At 35.9% G+C, this 13270-nt stretch overlaps 1 protein-coding gene across 1 annotated transcript; it reads left to right on the top strand.

The window, feature by feature from the left end:
• Positions 1-5392: 5392 nt before the first annotated feature.
• LOC142336099 (uncharacterized) lies at positions 5393-10578 on the top strand. Its single transcript, XM_075384642.1, has 3 exons — positions 5393-5956; positions 6204-6501; positions 9439-10578. Exons 1-3 carry the CDS (start codon positions 5753-5755, stop codon positions 9750-9752), a joined length of 816 nt encoding a protein of 271 aa, XP_075240757.1. The 5' UTR covers positions 5393-5752; the 3' UTR covers positions 9753-10578.
• Positions 10579-13270: the final 2692 nt, after the last annotated feature.

Here is a 13270-nt window from a genome sequence, read left to right as displayed (position 1 = left end):
ATTATATATATATATATATATATATATATTTATATACATATATATATATATAAATAGATATATATATATATATATATATATAATATTTTTAATTATATATATATATATAAATATATATATATTTAATACCTAATTAGATAATTATTATATAATATAATTAAAGAATATATATATAATTATTTTCACGTACTCTATTTGATAACTCTCTCTCTATATATATATAACTCTCTCTCTCTCTCTCTCTATATATATATATATATATATATATATATATATGTATATATATATATATATATATATATATATATATATATAAAGAGAGAGAGAGAGAGATAACTCAGTAGTTTGCCACCTTCAATTCCCTTTTCTGAACGTTCTCGAGTAAATTTGCGATTGCTTTAATGATTGCTTGTTTTTTGGTGTTTTTCTCCTTTTAAGTGTATTTGATGTATCATTTGTGCTCCCTGATGGTGGATTCATTCTATTATTTGTTTTTTTGTGATGTGTTTCTCTAATTGTTAGACTAATTTTTCTGTTAGCCTAAGTGTTAGCCTAATTGTTGTAATAAACCTATTAAAAAGCATTTGCTATTTAATAAGTTGTTTCTTGAGATCTTCTTTTTGGCCATTCAGTGAGGGGACCCGTGAAAGATCACTACCCGAGACACAAATCAGGCGTCAACATCACCAGGTTGTTTCCTTTCATATCAAATTTTTCAATTGTTTCAAAAATATATATTGAAAAAATTCATTTGATCATTTGTTCTCCATGCACTGCCATAGTTTTTTTCAGGTGATTGTTGACTCCGTGTTTCAAGCCCAAGAGAATTCCAGACCTATCAAGGAGATTTGTCATTGGAACATTGCGGACAAAATACATGGACCCTAAACAGACAAGGGCAACGATACACTTCTTCATAGGTGCTGCCCTTGAGGATTTGACTAGTACAGACCACTTCAACAGTGCAGACCAAAAAAACTAGACACTTTAACTGTAATTGCTGGTTTTAATGACCCCAACACAAGCGCGAATGACTTTTCAAATAACTAGAGAAAATTAATAATTAAAATTATTGACAAATTTCATCCACGCTTCATTTTTGTCCCAAACACTCTTGGCTCCAAAAATATTCGTTTTATAAACAATCAAATTAAAAATCTAAATTTTGCTTTATATAAATTTTTTAATAGTTTTATTCATCCAACCCTTCAAATTGTGTCCCGATACTTCAATCTCAGTTTTAATCACTTCTGTAAAGATGGTATAAAATTCTGTTCCTATGGTAACCATAAGTTTGCTCTTTTATTTAACCTGCATATTTGAATTTTTCAATCGTTAGATAATTGTATGATTTTCAGACTACTAACTGCCTCCTTTATTTTTTCCATCCCCCTTTCTGAGCACTCAAACCGCTCAATATGTATAAAGCATCCCAGTGGTGGAGGGTTTTGGTGTTACTCATACGCCGCTTACCATCAAATAAAGTGTAGTGGACTCAGCAATAGGCGAGAACACCTTGATAAGTTCCGTTGCGTAAGCGGCGAAACGAAAGAAACTCTAATCTCCTCAGAGCCAACAACTCTAAGCCATTCAGCTGCCGATATCCAGACATCGCATGCTTCTACGGAACCCTGCCCTGAACCATGCAGTAACTGGCTCAACCTCGAGGAAAGAAAAAAAGAGCTGATGAAGACCTAAAAACAAGTTGTCCATTGGAAAGCAAAATTTTTTACGCTGCCAAGAAACAAGACAGGCCTTAATTCACCGATACTTTGAACAAAATACTGTCTGCCACTTTGATTGATTCTAAAGCGGAAACCGCAATGTACTGCGCAATGGTGATGCCTCTTCTCATTCTTGCAAGAACAAGAACTGAGGATGACGCCTCAAACAAGAAAACCATTGCAATACAGTTAGGTCACCAGATAAAACGGGACATACATTCCCTGTTTCTTGAAGCAAAATCAATCCAGGAACGTATGAGCACAACTAAAGCAAAGCGATCTTTTGATGAATGCCAAAAATTTGATAAACATATATCAACAGAAAAAATTGTCAATGCCATTCGAAGTGTCACAGAAGAAGCGAAAGGTGGTTTCTTTCTTTAACAGCAAAGACATGAAATGACAAATTGACTTGAAAACTGTCCTTGATGTCTTACGTGAGAAACATCCAGAACTAAGCAAACTTGAATTATCTAGTGAGCAATGAACATCCAAAAAATTTACCATACCGTCGATCTGTATTTGAAAAACCCAATGCCTCAAAGGTCAAGAAATATGACATGAACTAGCATGGGAGACATGGTCCTTCCGTTCTTGATGCCATCGAATGGCGAAGAATTCTGACTTCTTTTAAGTCCTCCTCTACTAATCTATGCAAAACCATTGCTAAGCTAGCAACACGCATAGGTACGTCTCATTTGTCTTATCTCCTTCCATATAGTTTTTGCCGGTTGAAAGCGCTTGATAAAAGCCCTGGTGTACGACCGATAGGAATTGGGGAAGTCCTCAGGAGAATTACTGGGAGAACTATTGTCAAATGTGTTAAAACCGTCTTCAAGATATTAAGTGGTGATCAGCAGGAATATATGGGTCAAAAAAGAGGAATTGAACACGCAATTCATTCTTTGAGAGCTGCTTTTAACGACACAGATTCGGAGGCGACCTTGCTGATTGACGCAAAAAACGCTTTCAATAGTCTCAATCGTGATCTTGCCTTACGAATCATCGAGAAATTATGCCTTTTCGTCTATCATTCTATATTTTTTTCATATCGTGAACCACAAATTTGTCCATCAACAAACAATCATTATTCTCACAGGAAGGTATAACCCAAGGCGCCCCTTTGCGATGTCGATGTATGGAATTGCCCTTATCCTCTTAATTGATATTTTTGACGATTGCTTAACTGTTCAAAAGTGGTATGGGGACAATTGCAACACTGTCGGTTCTCTTGATAACTTGAAAACTTTTCTGACTAAGTGAATAAACTTGATTCTGCTTTCGGTTATCATCTTACCAAGTGAGACATCAACACTAAAGAACATTTTTGTGAAAAAGCACAGCTGATTTTTGTTAACGACGAAATGAAAATAGTTGACGGTTGTAGAGTACTTGGTAGTGTAATAGGCTCTGATAAAGCAGAAAAAATTTTAGAAAGATCACTAAATCCGTAGAAATCGCCGTTAAAAGAAGCCGGCCTATCTTGCTAATGTTTCAACTCAAAATGTTTATAAATCGTTCACTTCATCAGTTCAGTTAAAATTGACCTTCTTAGCACGTAAAACACCCAATATTGAAGACTTTAAAAAAAGAATGTGAGATATCAATCAACAATGAGCTATTACCTAATCTATTGAAGAATCCTGCGTACAATCAAAAATACAGGAACATCTTCGCGTTGCCGAATAAGGGAGGAGGGCCTGAACATCCTTACATCCCAAGACCGTATTAAGGAATATGAACGATCAGTTCAAATGTCAAGTCCCTTACCCTGTGTTTGCCGGAAATGCAAATGAAGCCCAACTGAAGCAAATCATCATACAAGATATAAAAAGGAGAAAAAACTGGCTATCAAATTAAAAAAGACCAAAACTAAGCGCAAATTAAATAAGAACGAGATTCGTTAACTTGTCTTAGCTAGTGAAAAGGGAGCATCAATCTGGTTAAGCGCTATGCCATTGAAGCAATATGAGTTTGACTTAACAAAAAGCAAGTTGTAATGCATTGCTTTTTGCTATTGGACCCAGTGAAGATGGGCATCACTGTGGGCATGCAATGAAAACTTCACTGTTGCACATGCCCTCCAGTGTCCGAAAGGAGGATACATTCCTAATGAGACATAATGAACTCCGCGATTCGATTGAAAACCTGAAAAGTAATGTCTGTCATGATCTCGCGATCGAACCTCATCTTCAGTCGTTGCAAGGGGAAACCGTTGCTCTTAAATAATTGACAACTGATGATGATGCAAGATGAGATATCAAGACCAACGAACTTTGGGAATCGAGATTCAACAAAACCTATTTTGATGTTAAAATTTTCAACCCGCTGGCAAAAAGCTGCCCTGAAAGCAGTAGCGAAGTCTACAAGTATCATGAATCTTTCAAAAAAAGATGTATGAACAAAGAATAACTGAGGTTGGGAAAGCAACATTCTGTCCGCTTGCCTTCGCAGGCACTGGTAGAGGTGGCTCATCAGCTTCAAAAGCGCTGAAACCACTGGTATCAAAGCTCTCGGCGAGAAAAGAAGTCAGCTACGCTGATATATCATATAGTAGTAGTAGTAGTAGTAGTAGGACAAAAAATCTACGGACAAAAATCAGCTTTCCTCTCCTGAGGAGTTCCGTCCTCTGCATTCGCGGGTCAAGGAAGCTTAGGCGGCGCGAAATTGTTGATGCTTCGATGGGAGCTGTGGTTGTAGAAGTGAGGCTGTTAGTTTGACTCATCCACTTTCCTCATTAGTTGTTAATTGCTCTTGAACGAAGTTCATAGCAATTATTGTAAACGTGTGTCTTTTTATGCAAATTTTTTGCTTCACAATTTTGCGCTTTTCTTCTAGAACATTCTTTGACTTCTCAAGTGACTTTTTGACGCTTTCGTTCATCATTTTTGAGCGATATCTATTGCTCTCACTCCGAAGTAAAGCTTGTTGCTAATATATAATCGGTTGCAATATAGTTAAAATAAGTGACTCATAGCGCAGTGGGTTGTGCGGGTGCCTAGGGATCGGGAAGGCAATGGTTCGAATGCCGCTGAGGGCAAGGTTTTTGCACCCAAAAAGAAAATTTTTTTAGGCTACAGCCACTGAATTAAATTGCCTCGCCTGTCGCTCAAGAGCAATTCTTCCGACATATGTCGGTTTGTTTTGTTTTCTAATGCTGTCTGTCTTGTTTTTCTTCCTCAGCTGATGTTTGTATATAATCATTTAATTGATCGATTTAATCAATACGAAATGCTTTGAAGACGTACTGCTGGGAGGACCCCGGACCAGCCAATATTCACCAAGTGATGGGAAGGGGCTTTTCTTAATTTACCTTTTTTTGGGATGTGTTTCGAAGATCTGGTGCAGCCAGGCGTGCCATAAGTCTATGTCAACAGCAACGTTGCTGAAGCAGTACGACAGGAATGTTTTCTGTAGCACGGCCTCGCCGATTACATTCCAGTCTTCTTTCTGATACGAGATGCTGAGTAGTCCTATGCTGAGTAGTCCTATGGTGGTTTAATTCATGGCGAGTTCAGAGAATTCAAGTACAGTTGCTTTGTCAAAATTTGGGGTATTTCCCATCATAACCCCACCCCCTTTCCAACTTAGTGCTCAGATAAACTATAGCCCCCAAATCATGATAAATTCACCATAATGGGGGCTGTAGTTTCAGTGGGGGGGGGGGAGGAGCTATAACGGGCGGATGCCAGTCAGGCGTGTCGAGATTGACGTCTCCCACAAGTATTGTTGTGTACATTTGGCTAAGTTCATCCCAACATTCGATTAGTGCCAATAGAATGTCTTATGCGATTGTTTGCTGTATCGTTTTCGTCTCACTTGGCCAACTTTTCGTTGGCAGAAACGGACTGAACTTCTGAAGCCTGAAGGTATCAAATTGGAATGCTCTTGTAGAGCTTTACTGTCCTCCCAATATTCGTTTCACTGAAACTTCTGAGCAGGCTTCAGTTGTCTAGGAACAATTTGTTTGACATCTGCCTGTTTAATATCTCTTTTAAGTTTGCTGTGGCGAGTCCAAGGGAATTGTCATGTCTCAACAGTGGGTTCAATGTCCTTATGATCCGAATCATCGCGTTATTGCTCAGAGACTACCATTTCACGAACTTAAATGTCGTAATAACTTTCGCGGCCGAAATGCTGTCATTGAGAACACGCAAACTTTGGTGGAATCCTTGGAAGTAAGGAATAGTATCTGCGATGATAGTGATCTTCAGAGTTATGAAACGCAGTCCGTAAGTTAAACAAATTTTCATATGTACTTAATGATGACACAACTTCTAGGCTTCATTGGGAATCAAACTGAGTTCTCGGCCACTGTACTTCAATTATCTATTATTTAAGCTAATCTTTATGAAATGTTTAAAAGTTGGGAATAATTTTTTTTGCTAACAAGGAATCTCGTGTCACTGATGGTCTTGTCTTAATAAAAACAGTCTATTATTTTAACTCTGCATTATCCTGTACGCCAGTATAATTCAGGTCTCGACAGATGTCAATACTGAGACTAAGTGGCCTTCTTCAGTTTCCCAACGATCTTTTGGCGTGGGAAGCATAACGAGCGCTTCTTTTCAATCTTTCAGCAAAGACTCCCTTCGTTGGGAAAAGAAGAAGATTGAGAAAAATCGCCTGGCGAGAGGTTTAAAAACTCAGCCACGATCGGCTTCCCCGGAATATGATATATACATCGCTCTTTGTGAAGCAATTGAGGAAAAGGATGTCGTTGGGGAATTAGAGAACACCTCATCGCAGAATTTTGACTCCATTTCTCGGGGTCGTGGTAAGTTGCAATTTCTTTAAAAGCTGATTTCAGGGTAATGCCTAATTGGTTTCAGACAAAGTTTGTACAATTATTTTTAATTGCTCAACAAAGTTTGTTGCAATTATATTAGTCCTGTCGGTTTTTTATGCGATTTTTCGCTTGACCGATTTGTCTTCTGACGCTTTTGACTTTTCGTCCTCAAAAACGGGATAAACAGGTAGCGCCCAGCGGGTATTAAGTGCTCTTAGAGCCTTTCAGCTCTGTTTCCGCTCAAATTGTTTTGGAGACGTATAATTATGGTGTGAAGGGGTGTTCCTCGAGGTTGAAGACACCCGTACTGTTGACCCCACCGCGCTGTTGCCCCCACCCCACTGTAGCCCACCCCCTTCCTACCCATCGGCCCTTGGTGCACCCTCCTCCCCTCCCCCGTGGCTACTGGCAAACTAAAAGCTACTGGCTAAAAACGCTACTGGCTAAAAACACACAATTGTATACTAATTTTTCACAATTTTTTTCAAGCTTTTCAAAAATTTTTGAGTTCTTTCAGCCATAGGGTTTTATAACAGGTTACTGGATAGTTTCTAGTGGTAGTGGAATGGTTTCAACTCTTTAACATCACGAATTTTTTTGACATTTATTATTCATTATTCACGTCATTCTAGACGCAGGGGCAAAAAGACGCCCCCCCTGTTTCTTGCTACTGACGAACAACCACTCGCCAGAAACACCCAGATTTATACTTTTTTGCTCAATTTTTTTTGTTTGTTTTTTGTTCGTGAAAATGTTTTTTGGCCATGGATTAGTTTTCAACTTTTATCACAAATTTTAGCAGTTTTTTGAAATTTTTTGTCGTATTTTTAGGTTTTTCTAGCATCAAGAGCCACATAACCCTCTCTAGGGTTTGATTATAGGTTAATGCATAGCTTATAGGTGTAATGAATTTTTTAAAAAAATTTTATTATCAGCAACTTTCTAAAAAAATATTTGCAATTCAAGTTTTTTTTTGAATCTTTTTGAATTTTTTTTATCCTTTCTTACGGCACCAGGGTCCTAGAGACCTACTCCAAGGTTTGATAATAAGCTGTTGCATAGTTTCGATAGTTTATAGAATGGTTATCAATATTTTAAGGACTCCAGCTTAAGCAATTTTTTGAGAAAATTTAATTTTTAAATTTTCGGTGAAATTTGTAATTGTTTTCAAATTTTTTGAATATTTTTGTCTTTTTCATAGTTTAACGATCATTACTGGCCAACAAAGCTTTTCATGTCTTGCAGATGGGTTACTTGACATAACTCCAGAGACAAAATAAGTTTTGAACATTTCACTGCGAAATCTGGAAGCTTTTCTTTTCAATTTTCAATAGTTTGTAATCACCTCATTATCACCTCCCCTAACCAAAAGTTAGCAAAAATAACTGCTTTTAGATGCCGCACGTGAACAAAAACTTTCGCTTGCTCACAGGAATTGTTTCTCACCTCAATTTCTCGCTCTCTCGAAAACAGTGGTATGAATTGAAAAATAGTTGTGAAATGTTCAAGACTATTTTTGTCTCTGGAGTTATGTCAAGTAACCCATCTGCAAGACATGAAAAGCTTTGTTGGCCAGTAATGATGGTTAAACTATGAAAAAGACAAAAATAGATCATTGCATCAAGCTGCAAACACAGCCACCAATGTTTAGTTCACTATTTCTGGTATATCGTTTCAAGCAAGGTTGTTCACTAGATTGAAAATTGAGGAAGATTGTTGCTTAGATGGCCCTGACGATGGGGCGTTTTTTTTAAAAATTGATTTCAAGCTAATTTATTTGTGCGTTATGTTATTATCACGTTTCTCGGCAACGTAGAAGTAATCCGTCTTAATAATTGACTTTAATTTTAAAAATTATATTTTTCACTTTCTTTCTTATTACAATTCAAAGATTTTGAATTCTATTAGGGTACTGTCTTTTTATTACGACTCGAAGAGGAGTATCGGAGAAGTCCTTTTTACTCACTTTTATTGGAGTGAATGTTGAAGCGGTAAATGAAACGCGTAAAATAATTTTGAGTAGTTTGGGCGCCGAACAGAACTGAAGAGTGGAACGAAAACAGAGTGATTTTTTTTCAATTCATACCACTGTTTTCGAGAGAGCGAGAAATTGAGGTGAGAAACAATTCCTGTGAGCGAGCGAAAGTTTTTGTTCACGTGCGGCATCTAAAAGCAGTTATTTTTGCTAACTTTTGGTTAGGGGAGGTGAATATGATGTTGTAATTTTTTGAGGCTGGTTTTGATAGCGGTTTGAAGGTTTGTTAAAATAATATCAGTTTTAAGCTAATTTGGAGGTTTTTAATCAATTTTGCTGATTTTTAGGAGAATTTTAGCGATTTGTCGCCCTTCTTTTGTTTTACTGCTTTAAGTGAGATTTTTGTAGATTTTTAAAATATCAGTTTTTTATTTGATTTTTTTCCTAACAAGACTAGAAAACTAAAAGTTGAAGAGTCGAATGAAGCTAAAGCTAGCCTCACTAAATTGTGACTAGCTACTGACAAAGCCAATTGCTCGCCGGTCGTTTGAGAGCAATTCGGCCGACGTTAGTCGGTCATGTTTAGTCCTGTTGGTCTCTTTTGGTGCGATCTTTTGTATGGCCGGTTTTTCGTTTGGCTGTCAAATTATTGTGATCTTTTGTTTTGAAGAACGGAACAATATGGTAAAACCATAAGCATTAAGTCCCTGTGCAATTCTCATAGTACCTTGCTCTAAATGCGTATTTTAACCGAAACTACTGAGGAGACATAATTTTTTGTTTGAATGAAAATGTTCTCTCATACCCCTCACACCCGTGCTCATGCAGTACGTAGTGAGTCTTAACACCCAGGGCTTTTTACTCCCAAGTCAACCCCTCTCCAGCCGTTTGAGAGCAATTCATCAGAAATGATTCCGTTTTAAATTTCGCTTAGATAACATTTTTTTCAGGACTACCTCTGAAGGGGGAGTGGAAGGCTGCTCCACTTCCTGGCAACAGTCATAATGCGTCGTCAAGTGCATATCATCAGCAGCGTGGATTTGGATCCTGTTCAAACAGTCCGAGATCTCGTTTTATCGCGCCTGGATATATAAGCGCAGCCGATAAACCAGATTCTGTTTTAAACAATCAAGCAAGACAACAATCCCTGGTTGTGAAAGAGGCACAAAGCACAAAAAACGACAGTTCACGAAACGAAACAGATGTTGCAATGCGTTCGCTTCAATTGATGCAGTTAATGAAAGTTTCACCGAAAAAATCTTGACTGATTTGGAATTTCTCTTGCCTCTTCTGTGAGTTCTGGACCACTTCTAACATTTGAGCGATTCTTGTGACTTCATATAGCACATATCGTCGGATGTGATCCATGTTGGTCCAATTATGCAATATGTGCAGTTTCGAATATCTATTATATCCACAAGTACAATTGATTGAAAATTCGTCCAAGAAAGGAAGTGAGGGTAAAGCTGAGTTTTGACGACAAGTACAATATTTATCTTCAGAATCTTATGCCCTCGCACCCGTCTTCAAAACCAATTGTATCTTCATCTAAATGAATAGATTAGAAAAAAATCAGAAATTAACATATCTGTTTTAATAAACTGAAATCAAGAGTCATTTTAATTGATGACAAAACGTGCAAATAGAAGTTAACTGAAAACTATTTTCGAACAGCTTGTGTCTGTGATAGCCAACGAGAAATTCTCAATATAATTGACAGTACATTGGCTTATTTAATCGCTATTGCGAGGACGCAATATATTTCCCGGAAATAGCGAACGTTATCAAGACAGCTGCTGAGCAGTTTTTGCTCAAGCTAATGAAATTCTGATGTTGACATTGCATCAAGCTGCAAACACAGCCACCAATGTGTAGTTCACTATTTCTGGTAAATCGTTTCAAGCAAGGTTGTTCACTAGATTGAAAATTGAGGAACAGATTGTTGCTTAGATGGCCCTGACGATGGGGCGTTTTTTTTAAATTGATTTCAAACTAATTTATTTGTGCGTTATGTTATTATCACGTTTCTCGGCAACGTAGAAGTAATCCGTCTTAATAATTGACTTTAATTTTAAAAATTATATTTTTCACTTTCTTTCTTATTACAATTCAAAGAATTTGAATTCTATTAGGGTGCTGTCTTTTATTACGATTCGAAGTCCTTTTTAATCACTTTTATTGGAGTGAATGTTGAAGCGGTAAATGAAACGCGTAAAATAATTTTGAGTAGTTTGGGCGCCGAACAGAACTGAAGAGTGGAACGAAAACAGAGTGATTTTTTTCAATTCATACCACTGTTTTCGAGAGAGCGAGAAATTGAGGTGCGAAACAATTCCTGTGAGCGAGCGAAAGTTTTTGTTCACGTGCGGCATCTAAAAGCAGTTATTTTTGCTAATTTTTGGTTAGGGGAGGTGATTATGATGGTGTAATATTTTGAGGCTGGTTTTGATAGTGGTTTGACGGTTTGTTAAATAATATCAGTTTTAAGCTAATTTGGAGGTTTTTCATCAATTTTGCTGATTTTTAGGAGAATTTTAGCGATTTATCGCCCTTCTTTTGTTTTACTGCTTTAAGTGAGATTTGAAGAGAGCTTTACTACTTATAAAGTTTTCAGATAACTAGTGAGTAATGTTTTTTGATATAAAATGTATTTTTTTGTTGAGAAAAAATAACAGAAAGAAATCAAATTTTGAAGTATTTTAATTTTTTTGCAGATTTTCGTTTTTTTTTATCGTAGTAAAGTTTCGTAGCTTATTATGACTTGCATATTGTTTTTGAGCTTGTCAGTAATCTGTTCGCTCAAAGGAAATTTTACGATTCTATGTGCCTTTTTAATATTAAAAAAGTTAATTCCTTTTCCAGTTTTTTTAAAATTTGAAGTTATTTTTAAATACTTTATTGTATTCGTCTTCAAATTTATATAGCGTTTGGGGATCTCTATGGTTCAATTAAGTTGTTCTGCTTGTTTGATTGAATTGTTAATAGTCGCCTCAGCAGGCTCTTATAGCGCTCCTAATTTTTTACGACTCGAAGAGGAGTATTGGAGAAGTCCTTTTTTTTAATCAATTTTATTGGAGTGATTTTTGAATCGGGAAATGAAACGCGTGAAAAAATATGGAGTGATTTTGGGGCTGAACAAAAGTTAAGAGCGGAGCGAAAAGAGAGTGGTTTTTGTTCATACCGATGTTTTTGAGAGAGCGAGAAATTGATGTGTGAAAAAATTTTCTCTAAGTGAGCGAAATTTTTTTGTTCACGTGCGGCATTTTAAAGCAGTTTTTTTCATTTATTTTGGTTAAGAGGTTTGGTTATAAATTTCTTTTATTTTCAGGCTGGTTTCGGTAGTGCTTTGAAGGTTTTTGGAAATTCATGTGAATTTTATGATAATTCAAAGGGTTTTTTTTATTTTGCTGAATTTCGGGCTAATTTTTTTCGCGTTTTTTTGACGATTATATTGTTTTACTGGCTCAAATGGGTATGGAATTAACCCCCTCTACTGGAACAAATGGATGATAACAATTGGTTACAGTTTTGTTGGTAAGAATCATTTTTTGTTGAGAAATATGACAAAAAAATGGCAAAAATTGAAACTATTTTTTGTAATTTTTTGCATTTTTTTTGTTTTTTCCTGATTTTAGCTAAGTTTCTTAGGCTATTATGACTTGCCTATTGTTTTAAGAGCATCTGGATACCCTATTGGCTGATGGGAATTTTTCTTTAGATTTATATGCTTTTGAAATTTCAACGAATGTGATAACTTTTTCCAGTTTTTCAGTGAAAGTTGTTTTTTGAGCTTTTTTTTTTCATAATTTAGCCTAAAGTATTTATTTTCAAAATGCACCTTAGTAGTTTTAGTAAGTACGATTTGTTTTCATGAAGTTATTTTGGCAGAGATAGTTTTTTCGGGATCTCAATTTATAACAAAATTTATCAGATTTTTTATCATATTTTAACGGATTTGATTTTATTGTCGTTACTTTTGTTTCATGGTTTTGTTTTTTGCTAATTTTTGATTATGACATTGTATTAGTTTTAGGCTTGTTTTGATAGGAATTGGAGGTTTTCAAGTAGTTAATTCTGAGTTTAATGCTCATTTGGAGGTTTTTGATCAGTTTTGCCGATTTTTATACGAAATTTAATGATTTTTTGCCTGTTTTTGTAATAATGCTTTAAATGGGATTTGAATAGATGCTTAATACTTAAGGAATATTCAGCTACCAATTGAATTAAGTTTTATATGTGTAAATCATTCTTTTCATCGGAAAATTGACAGAAAAATTGAGAATTTTTAAACCATTTTTCTTATTTTTTTTTGCAGTTTTTCTTTTTTTCTTAGTCTTAATTAAGTTTCTTAGCCTATAGGACTTGCCCATTGTTTTGCGAGCTTTCCCTTGACCTAATTGGAAAGAAATTTTACTCTGCTTTAGGTTTCCTTGTACTAAAAAAACTCATTTCTAGTTTTTTGTTCAATTTGTTTTTGAATGCCGTTTCTATTCTTCCTTAAGTTTTTTATGGCGTTTGTGTAGGTTCAGGGTTCACAATAGTTGTTCTAGTTGTGTAGTCAAAAATATGGGCATTTTTTTCCTTTGAGTCGTTTCCGGAATTCTTGCGGCTATGTTTTTTGCTTCGTCGAATAAAAGTTTTTCGCTTTAACTTATTTCACAGCTTGTTCAACATTTTGCGTGAAATCTTTTTGACTTCTCTAGGCTAGTTTTAATCTTCTCTCATTCTGCTAAAAGTGCCTTTAGACATCAGCTGCTCAGAAAAGCAATTCAAAATGAACAG

The sequence above is a fragment of the Convolutriloba macropyga genome, chromosome 3, assembly GCF_964194025.1.
Source record: "Convolutriloba macropyga chromosome 3, txConMacr16.3, whole genome shotgun sequence".
NCBI classification, from domain to species: Eukaryota; Metazoa; Xenacoelomorpha; order Acoela; family Convolutidae; genus Convolutriloba; species Convolutriloba macropyga.
The sequence above is the reverse complement of the archived record's forward strand: the minus strand, read 5'-3'. Positions and strand labels throughout refer to the sequence as shown.

Excerpts from the sequence above, each read along its gene's own strand:
- LOC142336099 (XM_075384642.1), top strand. The coding sequence starts at position 5,753 with ATGTCTCAACAGTGGGTTCAATGTCCTTATGATCCGAATCATCGCGTT. Across the intron at positions 5,957-6,203 it reads AGAGTTATGAAACGCAGTCC|GTCTCGACAGATGTCAATAC; the intron begins GTAAGTTAAACA and ends AGTATAATTCAG. Across the intron at positions 6,502-9,438 it reads CTCCATTTCTCGGGGTCGTG|GACTACCTCTGAAGGGGGAG; the intron begins GTAAGTTGCAAT and ends CATTTTTTTCAG.